General features: G+C 47.6%; 1 protein-coding gene across 1 annotated transcript in view; it reads right to left on the bottom strand.

Moving 5' to 3' along the window:
• Window positions 1-5,491: 5,491 nt before the first annotated feature.
• Window positions 5,492-19,427, bottom strand: part of CSTPP1 (centriolar satellite-associated tubulin polyglutamylase complex regulator 1) — a 142,715-nt gene continuing 128,779 nt past the window's right edge. Inside the window, exons 5-9 of the mRNA XM_065402688.1 lie at window positions 14,590-14,675; window positions 12,760-12,955; window positions 10,874-10,983; window positions 6,434-6,497; window positions 5,492-5,672 (exon numbers count right to left, since the gene is read on the bottom strand). Of these exons, the coding sequence (XP_065258760.1) occupies window positions 5,492-5,672; window positions 6,434-6,497; window positions 10,874-10,983; window positions 12,760-12,955; window positions 14,590-14,675 (637 nt within the window). The remainder of the gene's footprint in view (window positions 5,673-6,433; window positions 6,498-10,873; window positions 10,984-12,759; window positions 12,956-14,589; window positions 14,676-19,427) is intronic.

Here is a 19,427-nt window from a genome sequence, read left to right on the forward strand (position 1 = left end):
GGTTGTGGAATATGTGTGTTGGGGGTGGCTACACTGCAAGGAAAAGCCAGGGTTTGAACTCAGGTGCAAACCTAATTTCTCCCAACCACCATCTACACACAGATTATGCTAACTCAGGGCTTGGACTACTGGGGGAATTCTGTAGCATGTGCAGAATTCATGTCCCCTGCAGATTTTCCCCCCGTATAGAATACAGTAACTCCTCACTTAATGGGCCTAGTTATGTTCTTGAAAATGCAACTTTAAGCAAAACGATGTTAAGCAAATCCAATTTCCCCATAAGAATGAATGTAAATAACGGAGGTTAGGTTCCAGGGAATTTTTTTTGCCAGACAAAAGACATTATATACATACACAGTATACATTTCAAATCATTTAAACAATTTAATACTGTACTCACCAATGATTGTGAAGCTTGGTTGAGGCAGGGGCGTAGCGGGGTTGGGGTACGGAGCCTTACCCGCTCCCCGGCTGGAATGCCAGGCAGGTGGAGCAGGGCAAGTCCCCATGTCGTGACCCTGCTCCCTGGCAGGAGTGCCAGGTGGGCAGAACTGGGCAAGGCCCCGCTCCCTGACTCTGTCCCCAGCAGGAGTATGGGGCAGGTGGAGTCGGGGGAGCCAAACAGTGTTATAAGGGAACATTGCAGGACTTTAAAAATGTATGTTCTCTAATAGGTCAGCGACCTAATAATAAAACAACATTAACCTGGACAATGTTAAGTGAAGAGTTACTGTAATCTATTCTCCTGGAGTGGCACTGCAATTACACCTTTTGCCCACCAGGGTCTGCTGTGGCACCAGAAGAGAGGGCAGCTGGCTCACACACTGGAGCAGCTAGCAATGGAGAGGGAAAGAGCAGAGACTGCTTTTCTCATGGTGACATGACTGCAGGACCAGGTGAGGGGGGACAGTATATGGGGAGGATGGACAGAGTGGGGAACACAGGGATGCTGGGGGAAATCACATAGATTAGGGTTCAGAAGGACTAGTGGGGGATACCGGGGTGGGGGCACAAGAGCTAGTGGGGTGATAGCTTTGCGCCAGAGCTGAATGGGAGCGGGGTGTAGGGACACATGGGGGGAGGGTGGTGCAGGCAAGTTGGGGATGAGGCAGATGTTCCTGAATGCGTGGGAGAGGCTAGGGGTCAGCTAAGGTGTGCATGGGGAGGCTCCTCAATTCCCTAACAATCTCTTCCCCACCACTTCAAAGAAAAAACTATTTCATACTTCTCCCCCACAGCCACCCAACAACCTTCCAGGTTCGCTCCCAGGCTCCCAGCAATTACTTCCTTCTCCCTCAGCTCCTCCGTTACCCTTGACTCCCCCAAGCCTTTGCTCTGCTTCTGAGGGGTGTGGGAAATATGTTTCTGTATTGTAGTTTAAATTAATTATTACTCAAAGTTCTATATTAATATGCCTAGTAAGGAATTTGTCAAAAAACATGTCCTGAATCTTTTTTTGGTGTCTATATTGTTACAGACATACTTGCTGACAGGTATTTTGAAATAAACTACCAAAATAATTGAAACTGGTGTGATTGTTTTGTTATTTTGACAAATAAAATATGCAGAATTTTAAAATACTGAGCACAAATTAAAAAAAATTTTTTTGGCACAGAATTCTCCCAGGAGTAGCTTGGAACCAGGGGTGGAGGGTCCAAGCCTGAGTCAAGTGGAGACCTAGGCTTTATGCCCTATTGCTTTGCCCACTGGCCTAGTGTTCTGGGAGTTAGCCAAAAGTATCCCACAAACCCACAGGCTTACTTCCTTTGTTCTCTGGACAGTCAAGTTTGGTGGCCAGTCCAGTTTTTCTCCACACTGCACCATGAGTGAAGGGTTAAAGCAGCCACATTTTGGGAGGGACTAGAAAGTCTGGGATATGGGTGGTTGGACCAGGCCCTCCCCATAATGCAATATAGACATTGGAGTCACAGGTTGGGACTCAGGGTTCAACAATTCCTAACCTGGGGTTACAAATGAATGGAGATGCTCAAGCCTCAGGTTAACAAACTCCGGGTCTGATTACTTCAGTTGTACTAGCCTTGGACTTACATTGCTATGTAGACATAACTCCTAGTGCATGAGTTCAGGGTGGGCTGCATCTACACTGCAAAGCAAAAGGCTTGATCCCTGGATCCTGGCTTGACTCAGGCTTGGACGCCTCCATTCCCATGGGGTCCTGGGATGCTGGCTCTGAGCCCTGGCTTAGAATTTGCATGTAGCTGGAAAGGGGGGTTAGGCTTGGGCCTGAGTTTGAACCATGGATTTATACTGAAGTGTAAACATGCCCTAAAAAAAAACCCCATGGCTCTTCATTGATCTCTTTCCCTGCTGTGGTAGTGGAGGGTCAGAATGCCCAGGACGCCTATTTGAAGACTTCGATATCTGCCTCACACGGATCCTGTTGATGAAACAATGCTGAACCTCTTCCCCTCCCAGCCTGAGACATCTCCTTCACCCCACCTGCTAAGGATTCAGCTCATGCTGCGTGAAGTGATTCATCAGAGTACTGAAAAGAGGCAAAAGTTCAGGCCTTCCTGGGTATTGCAACAATTGCTCCTTATGCACCCTATAGGCAAACCAATAAGTCAGGGCATTTGAAGCAAAGCAGAACTTGGGCCTGAGTTGAAAGAGAAAGCTGGACTTTGGCTGTGTGGTTACTAGAGACCTACGCTTGTGGACTAGCCTCAGTGTTACCACTAGAGACAGGGTGTCCATTCCACCCAGGCTGATTGGGTGCTAGTACTGAATAACAATTACTACACTATCCTCTGGGGGTCTAGTCCCACAGTCCCTGCTACAGCTTACTAAAGCGGTGGTTTCTGAAAGGCTCCTGGGAACGCAGGGGAATTGTGGGAAAAGGGATCAAACTCTAGGGAAACTCCCATAATTCCCAGAGGAAAGCACAGTAAGCCCTAATGTACTGCCACCATTTCTTAGAGCTTCTCCCCTCCCCCCAAAAGGAGGCTAGAGTGAATGCTGAGCTCATGCTTGGTGAGCAAGGTTTCCTTAGGAGCTGCTGAAAAGCAGTCATGCAGTATCTGAGGCAGCTGTGGTCAGGCAGTGCAGAGTGTTCTGGCAGGCCCTGTGAAGCGCCAGACCAGCCGCTAATGGTGGTTTTGCTGGAATGGCCAATGCATCATAACACAGGCTCAAAATTAGTCTTTCATTAGTGAGCGCTGAATATAAACACATTGTAGACCCATGCATAACATGAAACAAAAGGATAAGGGGCAGATTCATCCCTGCAGTAGTGCTAGGGCCACTGTAGGGACAGAGGGAGGTTGCTTGTGCTTGTGCTCTTGCCATAGAGTAGTGATGATTCAGGCCCTATATGTGTCCATATCAATGACACAGCCTCCTTTAAATCTGTAGCTACCAAAGCCAAGCTAACAGAAATAATACATAAAAACTAATCTATAGGTCAGAGTTAAGGTTCTTGTGATGAACAATGCATCTCTTTGTGCTGGATAAGAATCATGTGTTTACTATATAGGAAGTGTAAGACCCTTATTACTCATGCCTTTCCTTGCTTTTAACTGTGCGGTTTATTCGTGGTTGGTAAGTACATTGTTCTCAGAAACTTTACCTGGTTTTTGAAACAAAGTTTTGGTATTCAGAAGTATGTTTATTGAGCGCTGTCAGTGCATTTCATCCAGTACAGAATATAGCGGAAGACATGGGCCTTCTCTAGTATCGAATTGACACAGAGAGAATAGTCCAAAGACTGTTCACACTGCACAGCCAGAGAATGTGGACACCCTCCCATATTTTCTGCTCTCCTTGGGAACATGATCTCCACACGCATTGGCTCCTTTATTGCCACTTTGCAGGTTATACACTACCACTTAGGTTAGTTGGGTGCTCTGACACCTTCCTCCATTCAGCAAACACAGTGCTGTGAGCTGCATCAGCTAATGTGTTTGGGGGTGCTGACTCCTTCAGAGATGACACAGCAAAGTGGGAGCCCCAGACGTAGTATTCACCTTGCACTAAGTGCTTTATTCCCTGGATTGTGTAGTTTTACTCAAAGACAGACAGGACCGTTACAGCAGTTTAAATAAAATAAATTACAATACATACATAACCTACCTACCAGCTCTTCTCAGCTGGGGCTGGTGCAGGGGCACAGGCTCGGGAGGATTTGAGCAAGCTTATTTTTATAACAGATCGCTCTAGGGCCAAGTCCATCCTGGTTCCATTAAATGGAGCCTAACTTTTGGCTGTATAGCATTGCCCAATTTAGCTCCAAACCTCAGATGAACTGCTCCAGGTGTTCTGCACCTCACAAACCTAGGGGAAGGGGGAAAGACTCCCTGAGAATCAGGAGAGTGAAACCCTGGGGAGACAACTGGCCTGTGGGGCAGACCAAGGCAAATTATGAAACGCCAAACTCTGCTCCCCCTGTTTAGGCCTCCAGGGCAGTGGAGACCAAACTGCTACAGTTCCATAATAGTCTGATTATCCAGTAATAATGCATAAGGGAGGGGGATTCATTCTTGTAGGGGCAGAATTCAAGTGATGTTGACTCCACTGCTGCTATATTAATGCTTGCACTCTCACAACCGATAACTGAGGGTTAGTGAAGATAACCCTCACCCTTGCTTCCCCACCACCCCCACCACTCCATCCTATCTAACACAGCAGCTAGGACACTATGTTTGTGGACCACAAGGTCTGTGGCCAGGGAATTTATATGCTGTGTTCTTCTCCCTAGATGATGTAATTATAGAGAGGGTGGTCCCAGGGAGACAGGCTCTAGAGAGAGGCCTTCGAGAGGATAACCTAATACAACAGACGAGCCATACATCTATGCTACAACTACAACATGAGTACTACAATGGTGTAGTACTTATTAACTGAAACTTTGTGTCCTTTTACTTTGGCATCTCTTGGACACTCCCTCTGAGGAAAAAACACAGATGGTGTGGAGAGGACAACAGCTAGGTCTTTTCTAATTTTAGGAACTTCTGCCACTGCTCTAGCACAGGTGCAGCTCTGCCAGGAGTAATTATAGTAGAAGCACTAGTGTAGACCAGCTTCTAATCACCAGATTGTCTACACCAGGTCTGAGCAGTTACACAACAAAACACCCACTGTTGCTAGCACCTGTCCAACTGCACCAGGTTGAGACCAACAGTAGGAGAATTTCCTACCACTCTTTGAGTAGAGGAAGATTGAGTGGAGAGGTCTTCCCAAAGCATTCTTCCACTGGTTTGTCCATTTTGCCAGCAGAGGGCAGCATAACTCTACAGCTGGAAGTGGCCTCCGGATGAGAGATTCCTCAGCTAATTAGGGTATAGGAGAATGGTGTTGTTTTGGATGGGATTGGTGGTCCTGGTAATGGGGAATGGTGTGGATGTACCTGCACCTAGATGCAGGTGCAGAACGGGTGGGATCCATCTTCAGAGGCAATGCCCATCACCTTTCAGCATCTGGAATGAGGTGCTGTTCCACCACATCCCCATCAGTCTAGTGGGAGCCAGGAGGAGGATTAGTTCTCAGAGGATTCTGTCTCGTCGGTGGAGCCATCGCTCTCTGTATTCACTTTCTGGCGGTGGTGGAGAGGTTTCCAGGGAGAGCTGATTCTTGGGGAGGTGCGGGTAGGCAGGTTGGCAATGTCCCCACTGGAGCCGGCTGGAGTGGAGATGGAGAGCCCTGAAACCTGAGATAGTCTGAAAGAGAAATGACAAACCCCAGGTGGTCTAGACTGTCATATTCACCCCTTACCCAGCAGCAGGTCTGGAGCAAGCCCGGGATAGGATCACAGATCCAGAGCTGATCTCACAGAACTATCCTCTAACACAGAGAGAGATTCTTACAGCAGACCAGGGAATGCTCTGCAGTGGCACCTGGCAGATGGACCCTGTCTGGGTTTTGATTTTGTGACTCCTTCCTCATGTTTCAATAGGTCAACCCCTTGCTCTGTGTGTGTCCCTAAATCTCTGTCAGAAGCTGGGACTGGATGGCAGGGGATGGATTACTCAATAATTGCTCTGTTCTGTTCATAGCATCTGGCACTGGCCACTGTCAGAAAACAGGATACTGGGCTAGATGGACCACTGGTCTGACCCAGTATGGCCATTCTTAGGTCCCTCTCCCCAAGTCACAGCCTCTACTACCCCAACTGTCCTGCTATTTTCACCACTGTATGAGACTTGATCCTCCACAATAAAAGGTCCTTCACTTGGGGTTCTCCACTGCCTCTGTGTCTCCCTGCAGACAGGTCTCTTCTCTGCATTTGAAGACCATCCCAACAACTTAGTCTGCTACACCTAGGAACACTCCACAAAAGGGCCTTTGCTGCCTAGGCTGAAGGACTGCTCCATTGTCATACGGCTGGGTGAGAGGAAAGGGGACAGCTCCCAAACCCAGGCTCCCATCATGCTGCCTTAGATCTGCCACCTTCCTTCCCACTCTGGACAACTGCACTTACAGTTTCTCCAATTCCTGATCCATGGGAGGGTCGAGAAGCAGGTCTCCTTTATCTGGCAGAGCCCCTGGAAAACAGCAGCAAGAAAACACTCAATGCAGAGTGTGGCCATGTGGGAACAGGCTCCATGCACAATAGAGTTCAAGGACTCTATGGCATAGAGCTATTCAGTATCAGATCTACAAAAGAGAGGAGGCCCTCCTTCCCACCTGGTCTATAGTTGTATACTGTTCAGCCCAGCTCAGTCTGAATGTAAGGCGTTGTCTGCCTAAGGCATAGGAGTTTCTGTGACCTGTGCATGGCACACTCCACTGATGCGGCACAGCAGCCTTTTTCACAGTACAGCCATGTGTCAAATGTGTTTGCACAGTCACACTCACCAGGCTGCCTGACTTTACTGGTATCAGAGCATTCTGAGAAAATCCAGGCAGCTACCCCAAAGTGCTGCAGCAGGGGACAGAATACTCAGAGGACATGCATAGAGAGCAGTACTAGCAGTACATGGGGCAGTGCACTCTGGGATGTCCTACCACACAGAGAGCTGGAGAAAAGAGGACCAGCCAAACAAGTTACACAGGCATGATTGGGGGACTCAGTCACTCTGCAAAATAACAGTACAAGAGCCTGGTCCACTGACAAACGCAGCACATGGTTAGCAGCTCTGGTCACTATCAGAGCATTGACCTTGTTCTGTGGGCACAAACCAGCTTTAGAGCAAAGTATGCCACTGACTGGTTACACACTCAATTAGCAGTTACAGCATACAGACAGGGCTGAATCTGAGACTCAGAAATTTGTGGCTAGGAGAGCAGATTTGTTGGTGCTCGTGGCAGCTTTGAGCTCAGGCCTGGGGCTAAACCATTCTGCACCCCAGGCAGCACCTCTAGTATATTCCCAGGGACAGGAAGGCTGTCAGGCCCAACCCTGGTTTTCTATGAGGTCTGAGAAACTGCAGATAAGTGGATGGGCCACACTCTGTCAGCAACTGCTGCCAGGGTGTGAGAGGGATGGGCCCAGTAGGATGGGTCAGAGATCATCTCCCCCATTTCTCACTGTAAAACCAGGATATTGACTAGGGCATGTTAACTGGGGCTGGTATATCCCTATTCAGGATGAGGGATGTGCAGTGTGGTCAGGTGACTGTGCCTGTTGATACTTCAGGGTTCACACTGAGTTACACTGGGAAGGAGGGCAGGAGCCTGTTAGGAAGTCCCTTCTTCTAAATCAGTGGCTAACTCCCCCCTGTACACAGATCCAGGAAGGATGTGGGCCAGGCCAACACAAAGAGGATAGGAACTGCCTTGCCCTGGCCAGGACATTGCCACAGCAAACCCCCAGGTATAAACAAGGCTTCAGAACAATTGCAGAGCTGGACCAATGGCTCAATGGGGAGTGCTCTGCTGTGCATGAAACCTAGAAGCCACAGTCAGTGTCTTTGGGGTAAGTGCTTTATACTACTATGTGGGAGATCTGGATTTGGTTAATGGCCCTGGTTTCTTGTTCCCCAGGGAGGTGGGGCCTGGGGATTCATGCACTCCTATACAGGAGCCCTGAGAGAGGCATTCAGCTACTTCAGTGACAGGCACCAAATAAGAATCCACACCAACAGACAGCTGACCCTCGACTTATTCCAGTGTTGGGCCCCCCACAACCACCAGAGAAGCCAGATGCTCTAGTGCGCCTGTCACCATGACCGAGAAGCCCAGGAGTGCTCCAACCTGCGGCTTGCCATGGGCTTAATTAGAAGAATAAATCAGATAAAGCCTGGGTTTGTTTCTGCATTTGTAGAACGTGTAGTGAGGTCTCTGGGGCACTTGAATTACTTGGGAGAGTTGGTAAATAACACTCAAAGGGATTCATGAATCAATATTGACACTGGAGTTAGGCTGCAGATTCCAATCTGCCTGACAAACTCATTAATGGTGCCCCAGCCAGAATAAACCACTCTAATCCCCATCCCTATTCTACTAGCTGGGCATCCTGCGAGGCCCCAGTGAGACTAAAGAACACAGGGCCCTGATTGAAAGCTCCTTTGCCTCTGAAGCTCTTGCCTGGAACTGCCCTTGCTGCAGGGCATTGGGAAGCCTGTGATCCCCTGCAGCCCAAAGACTATTCAAATCATCATGCAAGCAAGCTTAAAAGACAGTAGAAGAATCATTCTTCCTTGCCAAGATGCTGTACCTGTTAGACTTGTGGCTGCTACCCCTCCCGTGAGAGGCCTCAGCAGGAGGCTGGCAGGGGGCCAGGGCTGTGTTAATGGAAAGGAAAACCCAGAGACTTTGAACATGGTACAATGGAAGCTGTGGGCAGGGATTTCTCAGCCCATCTGTTTTCTTTCCACCTTGCTGGAAATGGATTTCATAGAGCTAAGGGGAAAAAGTCTTGCTTGGTGCAATCCAGGCATCACCTTCTCCAGTGAATACACTAAAATAACAGGAGTACTTGTGGCACCTTAGAGACTAACAAATTTATTAGAGCATAAGCTTTCGTGGGCTACAACCCACTTCTTCGGATGCATATAGAGTGAACCATATATTGAGGAGATATATATACACACACATACAGAGAGCATGAACAGGTGGGAGTTGTCTTACCAACTCTGAGAGGCCAATTAAGTAAGAGAAAAAAAACAAAAAACTTTTGAAGTGATAATCAAGATGGCTCTTGATTATCTGATTATCAGATAATCAAGATTATCACTTCAAAAGTTTTTTGTTTTTTTTCTCTTACTTAATTGGCCTCTCAGAGTTGGTAAGACAACTCCCACCTGTTCATGCTCTCTGTATGTGTGTGTATATATATCTCCTCAATATATGGTTCACTCTATATGCATCCGAAGAAGTGGGTTGTAGCCCACGAAAGCTTATGCTCTAATAAATTTGTAAGTCTCTAAGGTGCCACAAGTACTCCTGTTATTTTTGCAGATACAGACTAACACGGCTGCTACTCTGAAACCAGTGAATACACTGTTTTCTAAGTCTGTTTGCAGAGGGGATTGCTGGGTTGTATTCATGTCCCTTTGATATATAATCTCTGTGTTGCTGGGTAAACAGCCCTGCCTGAGAGGAGTATTCACAGCTCAAATGGTCTGTAGAGGGTGGAGGCTCAACCAGGGAGAGGACAATTCTGCTCTCTGCCAAAACACACACCTGTGAGAAGGCATTTCAGGTAGGGGAAGCTACTTTCCCCCCAGGCTCGTCTCTGAAGTATGGGGACTATTGGAGACTCAGCCCTAGAACTAGTGGGAGAAACTGTCCAATAGGATGGAAGTCCTGTTGATTGGGTCTCACCCTGTGAAGGCTAAGAAGTGAGAGCCCCAGGCATCCAGATATTCCTCCTAGGCCCTGAGACAGCCTTGGGGTTACAGATTCAGCCCTGCTCAACTCAGCCAACAAGTGAGCTGTCTGTTCGCTTTTGCAGGAAGGGAAGGGGAAGCACAAGCAAGGCACAGGGGGTCTGCATGGAATGAAGGGTTTGAAATCTATAAAAATGAGGCATAGGCAAGGAGCAGTCCAGTTCCCTTGCTCTTGGATAACACTGACCTCCGCAACAGAGGAATGGGACTGAGCTGGGAGAGCCAATGTGCTCTGCACCACCCAGAGCTGACATTTTACAGCCAACCCCCTCCCACCCCAGGGTTCGGACCCAGTCTGGTGCAGAATTCTCCAGCAGCTTCACATCTGTTCACAATGGGAGGACGTGACAACCTTAAATATGACCCTGAATAAGCCAACCAGTTCGGTTTCCCTTGTGCCTTTTTCTGATATTAAATTCAATGTATTTTACACTGGCCCCAGATTTTCAATATGGCACAGGTTTTTGTACTGACAACTGCCTTGGAGGGGTTATTTGGGAAAGCTGTAGGCTTAGGCAGGTGGGTTGCGAGACAGTTAGGAAGGTCGGGGAGGCAGTTTGGTCTTTGGCCCCAAGGAGGTATTGGGGATGAGGATGCATTTTTTTCTTCCTTTTCACTTGTAGCCAAGGACGAAGATCATTTAACATTTGGGGGAAAGGGGACTTGAACTCAGTTCCCCACCCTAGCAACTTCTGAGAGCAATGAGCTGTCTTACTTGCCCCCTAACGCAATACCCGTGCCTTCCAACATTAATGGATAAACACATTAAATTAGATGGATATTTCTGTTAAAATGATCAGTAATAGTTAACAATATTGCTATTATGGGTGTCAATGTCAACATCTCAAATCTCAATACCTCCCTAGACCTACTGTTTCAGGCACTCTGCAGACTCAGACAGATGTTGCTGCATTGGACTATGTTTTCATTTGTTTCATAAGGTTTCACTTGTGACCACAAGGGAGGGAGACCTTTATTTTCAAAGACAATTTAAAATCTGCTGCATGATTCTACAGCAAATTCCACAAAAAATGCAGAATGAGGAAAAACCTAGGGCCATATCCACAGGGCTCTGTTCCTCCTCTTACCTAGGGCTCTGTTGATCCCATGATGCTTTGCAAGAGCCATAAGGAATCCATAGAAGGTCAGTCTCTGTACACTGCTCAGTACCTCTTTGACAAGGGCAGATGGGGGACAGCTAGATGGAGAAGAAGAAAGAGGAAAATAAAACCTGGCATGAGTCATAGAACATCCTCCTCCTTCTAACTCCCTGATGTCTGACCACCCTGAAGCAGCCCTAGCTGTGCTCCCTGACTGTGTCCTCCTGGAATGGATTGGGGGAAGTAAACCCGCTTCCACCTGTTGCCTTTTGCTAAGCAAGACCTTCAAGCTAGGGTAGATCCCCCAAATCATCCATAATTGCCTCCAGTCCAAGGAGAGGAGAAAGCATTCTGGCAGGGCACATTCCATCTACCTAGACATGTAGGAACCTGAGCAGATGAGGCTAGAGAAATCTGTATCTGTAAGGTCTGGTGTTCTTCTATGCTGTGCTGAAGGAAGGATAGTCTTGTAGACCGGGCACCAGACTGTGACTCTGGTGATCTATGGGTCTACTGCTGCCTCTAATAGACTCCCTTGGACAAATCACTTGTTTGTTCTGTGCCTGAACTCCTCATCAGTACAATGGGTTAATGATAGTCCCAAGCTCCTGGGGCTGTTGTGAGAATAACTTCATTAATGTGCCTGGGTGCTCAGATACCAAGACAATGGGTACGACTGAAATACTTTCCATAATTAAAGCATCCTTCTAACAGGCATCTTTGGGAGATGTAGCCTGCAGTGCTAGTTTGCTGCTTGAAAGCCTTTTGCTTCCCCACAAGCTGCCTGGTGTTATACTTAGGACCCTACCAAATTCACGGTCCATTTTTGGTCAATTTCACGGTCATAGGATTTAAAAAATTGTAAATTTCATGATTTCAGCTATTTAAATCTGAAGTTTCACGGTGTTGTAATTGTAGGGGTCTTGACCCAAAAAGAAGTTGTGAGGGGTCAAAAGGTTATTATAGGGGAGGTTGTAATACCACTACCCTTACTTCTGCGCTGCTGCTGGCGGCGGTGCTGCCTTCAGAGCTGGGCAGCTGGTGAGTGACAGCTGTTGGCTGGGAGCCCAGCTCTGAAGACAGAACCACTGCCAGCAGCTGCACAGAAGTAAAGATGGTATGGTATGGTATTGCCACCCTTATGTCTGCGCTGCTGCTGGCGGGGCACTGCCTTCAGAGTTGGGCTAACAGCTGCCATTCTCCGGCTGCCCAGCTCCAAAGGCAGCACAGAAGTAAGGGTGGCAATACTGCAATCCCCTTAAAATAACCTTGTGCCCCTCCCCCCCCCCGGCAACTTCCTTTTGGGTCAGGACCCCCAATTTGAGAAATGCTGGTCTCCCCTGTGAAATCTGTATAGTATAGGGTAAAAGCGCACAAAAGACCAAATTTCACAGTCCGTGACGCGTTTTTCATGGCCGTGAATTTGGTAGGGCCCTAGTTATACTGTACTGTGACTAGCTACTGCACCTATACAAACCTCTGCAAACTACTCTGATGCTAAGAGGCCTTTCCTACCACTTCTACCTCTAGGAAGTCAACAGTGTTTTGCTCATTCCCTGTTGTGAACACACTTTGCCCACTGAGCCTCTTCCATAGGCAAGGAGGTCAGGGCAGAAGAACAATCTCCAAAGGAAAGCATAACCCCAATGGGAACCATTTACCTCGATGATCAGCTAACCCCCTCAATGCTTATGTCTGTGAAATAATTTCTCTTTCTTTGTTAGGCCTGTTACACAGAGTTCTCTCCCTTCACACCCATTGAAGGAGACTTAGAGGGGTCCACAGCTGATGCAAAGCCCTGTAGTTCCTCAGAGCTCCACCCTTCCTAAGACAATCTTCCAGGTACTGGCTGTGAGTCTGCCCCCACTCCTTACCTGTATTTTGACCTATCACACAGGGACTCTAGACAGTGGTAGAACAGAGATGCCTCCACCCCATCAAGTGGGCTGCACTCACTCGGAGCCAGGCGTGAACGGTGCTGCCCAGAGGATGATGTTGGCACAATCACAGTGTTCGGATTCTTACCAGTCAACAGATCTTGATAAATGGCAGCAACACTCTCCAGGAACTCTGCAAAGCAGGAGGATGGCTTAGCACTCAGGACTATGATAGGATTGACAATTAGAACATTCACTTGATCTACCAGGTTCTGGCCAGAGCTGGGACTAAAGTGTCATCTGCAGCTGTATGTAAGACCGGTATGACCTGAACAAATGTACAGCACTGAGGCATCCTACCTGTTTACATCACATACCATACAGGCCCATGTGCTGCACAGAGGCATCTTCCATATAAACTGCAAGCTTGAAGAGCTGCAAGGGGAGGTACCCAAAGTTACTGCAGGTAGCCACCCACTCTTATGTAGTTCATCTAAGAGGGAAAGGAAGCTACATGTGGGTAAAAAAGTAGGGTGTGGGGGCTAATGTCAATGCCACCCTGCCAGATTAGTTTCTAAACCACAAAAATCTCCACTCCCCTTTCATTTCCATTGAATGAAACATCACCCAAGTTAGGAACTGAATGTTAGGAATTGCAGTAGGAGCCGAGGGAGCGGGTTAGCCAGGCTCCAGTCTGCATCCCAGCCTGCCTCAGCACAGCTCCAAAGTAAATACAACATGGGATCTAAAAGAAAGGCCAGGATGGGCCAGAGCTAGAGCTGGCAGAAAGTGCTTTCCTCAGGCTCCCAGTACTGCCCACTGTTTACTGCAAGAGTCTAATTTTAAACAAGTTTGTTTATGGATGTGGTCAACAGTTTACAAATCTAGATTCCACTTGGAGTGGTTTGCATGTGTGTGGGTTGGTGGGAGAGTGTGCGCGAGTGTGTGTGCGTGCACGGTGTGCATGTGCGAACAAAAATGGGGTGGTGTGTTTTGGGTGTGTGTATGAAATGCATGTGTGAATGAGACTGAGACCATGTGAGGGGGGGGGGGCAGTGGGGTGACTTCTGAGGTTGTGTTGAGGTTCTGTAGCTCACTGTGGAAATATCTGCTGTATCAAAGAAAGTTTTTCCAACCACATGCCATTTCTCAGACTTTTCCCATCCTTGACTCGGGGCACTCCAAACTTATTTCAGTCCACCTCTCACAAACTAGTACCCTGAGCTGCTTCACCTTGATGACATGGTCATGGATAATGCTGGGCTTCACAGAGGGAATTCACAGCAGGAAAGACTTCATCAGTAAGTATGCAGAGAAATACAGATGTTTGTACTATGGACAGGGGCTGAATCTAACTGCACAGCTTGGAATATAGGAATTGCCATACTGCATTAGACTAGCAGGCTATCTAGTTCAGTATCCTGTCTCCAGCAGGGGCCAGTACCAGCTACTTCAGAAAAAGAAACCCTGCAGTAGACAGTTATACGAAAATCTGCCCCCTAAGCCCGAATAGTTAGAGGTTGACATATGGCCCAAGGCTTAACAGTTTATATCCCTCATAAGGCTCTTTTAAATATATACATATTTACCATTATAACTCTCCATATTAATGTATAATTTCCTTTTGAATCCTGCCAAGCTCCTGACTTCAGTGATATTCTGTGTCAATGAGTTCCCTGGGCTGCGTGTGTGTTTTGTGTGAAAAGTATTTCCTTTTATTAGTTTTGAAAGAGTGCAAGAGACACTTGGGGGCTGAGAAGCTGCAAAAGAAAGAGACAGGCTAGGGCAGATGGTGGAGGCACCAGCCTCCCAGCAGACTGGACTCACCTGAGTAGTAAAATTGTATCTGGAAGGCAAAGAGGAAATCAGAAAAAGACATCAAGCAGTCCATGGCATCATCCATGAGCACAATCCTGGGAGCAAGAGGAGGAGAGAGAGAACTCAGCAAACACAAGGAGACAACACTCTGCAACCAGCTCCTTTTCCTTACAGTAGGTCAGAAAGTTCAGACCTTGGAAGAGGGTGGTCACTCAAGGGGAACTTCCCAAACCCAGTGGGAAGAAGCCCATCAAGGAGAGTTGGGAACTCCCAGATCTGTGCGGGTGACCCGGGGTGTCAGATTAGGAAAGCTTGGTAACTCAGACTCAGGGGAAGGCTCCTGTCTATTACTGCTAGTAGCTCAGCCTCAATGATTGTGAACAGGGACTTTGTCTCACAAAGCAGAACAAATACCAAACAGCAATTGATTCAAATTGCATAACAGTATGATGGACATGGTGGAACGCATATTGGCAATCACACAGGTTTACAAAAATTGCAGGCCTGGTTTTGATCTGAAACTAATGTAAATCAGGAGTAACTGAACTAAGGACAATGATGTTACACTGGTGTAAAATTGGTGTAAGTCAAAGGAGAATCAGGCCCTGTATGTGTAAAAGAGTGCTCCAAATTAGGCCATTTTCCATTTCATGGTGAAGATGACAACGATGAGTGACTCCCACTCCCAGGTCAAGCAAATCCCATTTCTATAAAAATGGAAATACACCTCTACCTCGATATAACGCTGTCCTCGGGAGCCAAAAAATCTTACCGCGTTATAGGTGAAACCGCGTTATATTGAACTTGCTTTGATCCACCGCAGTGCGCAGCCCCCCCCCCCCCCCCCCCCCCGGAGTGCTGCTTTACTGCGTTATATCCGAATTCATGTTATATCGGGTCGCGTTATATCGAGGTAGCGGTGTAACATGATGTGCACCTGGCACAAGGAGCCGCCTAACTGCACTGTGTCTGAAAACCTCCTACCCTCCCTCCCTCATGCATGAGGTTGTTTCTCCCTGAATGTCGTCATGACAGGTCTCTTGGAGACTGACCACCTCTTTGGGCAGAGCAAAGCACCAGGCACAGCTATGGAGCTATATACACCACATGTTGCACCATACATCATAAATACAAGTAATATCAACCAAGGCCATGGAGGCTGTAAGGATGGGGCTGAAATGGCAGCAAAGTCAACTCCTTTTAGGGACACCTCTGTTCTGGGGGAACCTCTGGATTCCAGAGCCACGCAAGAACAAAGGCCATCAGGGGCTCAGAGGTGAAACCCCAGGAACAATACTCTGACCACTGCTGCTATGGGAGGAGGAAGAGGCCAGACTCTGAAGGTGGGAAGGTAGAAGCTGGGGTCTGACAAAGGGAGAGGAACCCAGCAAAGGAAGAGGAGGGAAACCTAAGCTCCGGTACCCAGGTAGGCCTGTGAGCCTTCAGTGTGTGCTAAGGGGCTCGGGGAAGAGGCTCTAGGAAGCTGTGTGGGAGGCTGAGTTAAAAGAGCTATAGGACCCGTCTGTGCAAGAGGCTTTCCTCCCTGCCACTTGGACCCGCTCAATTCACTGTGGCATAACAAGCATGCAGAGCAGCTTGAATTAATTACCTCAAAGAAGAAACACTGGGGCTAAGAGGGTCCCCAGGAGAAAAGTCACTGTTTAAAACAAAACCCTTTGAAGATGTCAAAGTGCTTCTGATTTATTTATTATGTCCCAGAAACCTCCTCCTGTCTAGAGCAGCAGTAGCTTCAGTTCTTAATTCTCACTAATAAGCATGTTCCCGAGATTGTCAGTGGCCACATCAAGGAGATGACTTTGAAGCTGGCAGGCAGAGCATCTTCATCTCCCAGGCAATGCAGCTCAGCCACTGGCATTTCAAACCACTCTTCAAGCACTGGAAATGCTACAGGCCACATCACTTAGAAGTGGGACTCCCTCCCTTCACATCCTGATCTTCTCGCCAGACAACCTCAACACCCCGACACCATCGCTTTTGCCAATACAGTTCTCCTTCCTGCACAAGGTGGGCAATGGTAGGAGTATGCTATGCATATTTTCTGTGGAGAGGGGATACCACATCACCTCTATGACATCCAACTCATTTCACTTGTGAAATCTAAAGCTGCAGTGTCAGTGCCTGAGCCCATGCAGCAGCCAGACTCTCTCCCCGACTTACAGAAGAGCAGCAGGGAGTTGGTATTAGTTTGGGAATTTGCTGAGATGTTTGTAGCTGTTAAATAAGGACACAAAGCCAGGATATAAAATTCTGCTGCCTGAATCTGAAGAGGGAAGTGTCTGACTGGAAGCAGGTGCACTCTGGTGCTGGGTTACTGACTCCAGTTGTCCATAGTGTCTGCAATCCAGAGAGATTGAGAAATGTGTAAATCCAATACAATCACTTTACTGGCCTGCAGCTCTGCTATGTCCCCAAACAACCAGCTGACTGCACAGCTGGGAAGCTAGGAAAGCACCATAAGCAACATGTCCGCACATCTCTCCTAAAGTGCTTGATGAGAGGAGAATCCCAGCCACAAAGGGTCTGCAACCCAGGCAGCATGCCCTGAATTTAGGGCCAAGTCTGACAGACTGAAAAAGGGACTCCCGGGAGCTCTGTTGGGGGTTATTTTTTTGGAGGGGGATTCTTCATTCGCTCCTTCCTGTTGTCTAAACTGGACTGTAAACTCCTCAGGGCTTTTTACATGTGTGGGTGGTACTTTGCACACTTTAGAGAACTCAGGTCTAGATCCTCAGATTTTAGGTGCCTAATTCCCATTGATTTCCATGGATGTTAGGAGCCTAAATATCTTTGTGGATCTGGCCCTCAGTGAATAATAATAACCACAATAATGAAGATCAAGGGAACAAACTCTTTGGAAAGGGATGAAGAAAAGTGCCTCCAACTGAGGGACCTTGTGATGGGTGTACCAGGCTATCAAGGTTCAAGTGGGTTTGTTGGGTAGGAGGGCCTTGTTACTCTGCCAATGAAGGAACTCTCTGACCTGCTGATTGTGGCTAGGATCCCAGAAGCCCAGTCCAGTCAGTGAGGCCCAGGAAGGGCTCTAGCCCAGACTGGTGGGAAGGAGGATTCCTCTCAGTTTTGACTGTGCACTTATCTTTGCAGCTATTAAAGACTAACAGGCACAGTGGGTTGGTCTACACTGTAGAGTAAGCCCAGGGTCCGAACTCAGGCTCAAGCCTAACACCCCCCTTCCAGCTACACAAAACTGCGTTAACTCAGGGTTTGGACCCAACATTCCAGGACCCCCTGGGGGCAGAGAGTCTCAGCCTGAGTCAAACTGGGACCCAGGGTTCAAGCCCTGTTGCTTTGCAGTGTAAATGTAGCCCCACTGGACTCATGTCCTGGGAGTCCGCCTAAAGTATACCACAATCAACTTTCTTTGTCCTCTGGACAGTCAAGTTTTCCCATACTGCACCACAAAAAAAGGTCTAGAGCAGCCACATTTTGGAAGGGTGCTAAGAAGTCTAAGATATGGGTGGTTGGACTCAGGCCCACATAATGCAGTGTAGATGCTGGAGCCCCAGGTTGGGACCCAGGGTTCAACAATTCCTAACCTGGGATTCAAATGAATGTAGATCCTCAAGTCCTAAGTTAACAAACTCAAGGTTTGCTAACTTGAGTTCTGATAACCCTGGGCTTAAATTGCAGTGTAGACATACCAAGTTTGCCTAAGGCAGAGAGGGCTTGGGTCTCATGGGGTTAGGTTTGCTTTCTGCTGTTAAGACCTTAAAATAAATAGAGCATCCTAAAATATCAAAAACCAAAATGGAGAGACTTTTTTTTTTAAATTAAGCATAGGATCTGATGCCTCTCTTTTGAGAGGGGAAGTGTGGGCTCAGATACAGTCCCTGGCTCATGATCTCAAACAAGAAAATCCCTCTTCTTCACACCTTTCTCCAAGTCAAAGACTCTGCAAACTAGACAACACCTCTGAAGACAAAACCCTTTAACTTGCAGGTGGCTAATGCCCTGCTGAGCACCAGCACATCCAAGGCATCTGACTAAGGTATATAGCCACTAGTCTGGTTCTTCCTTGGATGTGCCAGAGGCATTTGCACTGCACCTCGAACAGAGGAACTGTGTTCCTTGTGTTTTGATGCCAATAAAACCTGTATTGTTGTTGCCTCTGTTCTTCTGTCCTGACCTCTTTCCCTTCCAATGTTTGTTATCAGTGCATAGCAACAGCTCCTGGAAGAGCAGAGCGTGCAGTGCCGTGAGATCATCTCAGCCATGCAGCTATGAGGTTACCATGAGGATGTGCTCTTACTAACAGTGCCTATGATTTCACAGTCCCCAGCTTTATCAATGAATGCTGTTACTGCCACCACCACTTCTGTATTCACTCCTCTTCTCAAAGCAAAGCAATCACAGAGCTGTCTGGGTGCTCAGACTGAATGGGGGCAATCTCATAGGTCTGTCTGTGACACCCACACCCTGCAAGGAATCAATCAAATGGGATAGGAGAAATAACTCACTGAAATTTGTATGCAGTGTAGTTGTAAAAGTGTTGGTTCCAGGATATTAGAGAGAAGGTAGGTGAGGTAATATCTTTTATTAGACCAACTTCTGTTGGTGAGAGAGACAAGCTTATTTAGCCATGACATTCTGAATTAGTTTCCCAGACCTGAAGAAGAGCCCCATGTAAGCTCGAAAGCTTTACTTTCTCAGCAACAGAAGTTGGTCCAATAAAAGATATTGCCTCACCTACCTTGTCCCACTGAAATTTGTCTTTTTAAACCATAGAAGCTAAAGGGGAGAGTGGGTAGAGCGACATAACTAGAGGGGAATTCAGACAGAGACAGGAAAAAGGGATGCAGATGTGGAGG

The sequence above is a fragment of the Emys orbicularis genome, chromosome 4 (assembly GCF_028017835.1).
Source record: "Emys orbicularis isolate rEmyOrb1 chromosome 4, rEmyOrb1.hap1, whole genome shotgun sequence".
Lineage (NCBI taxonomy): Eukaryota > Metazoa > Chordata > Testudines > Emydidae > Emys > Emys orbicularis.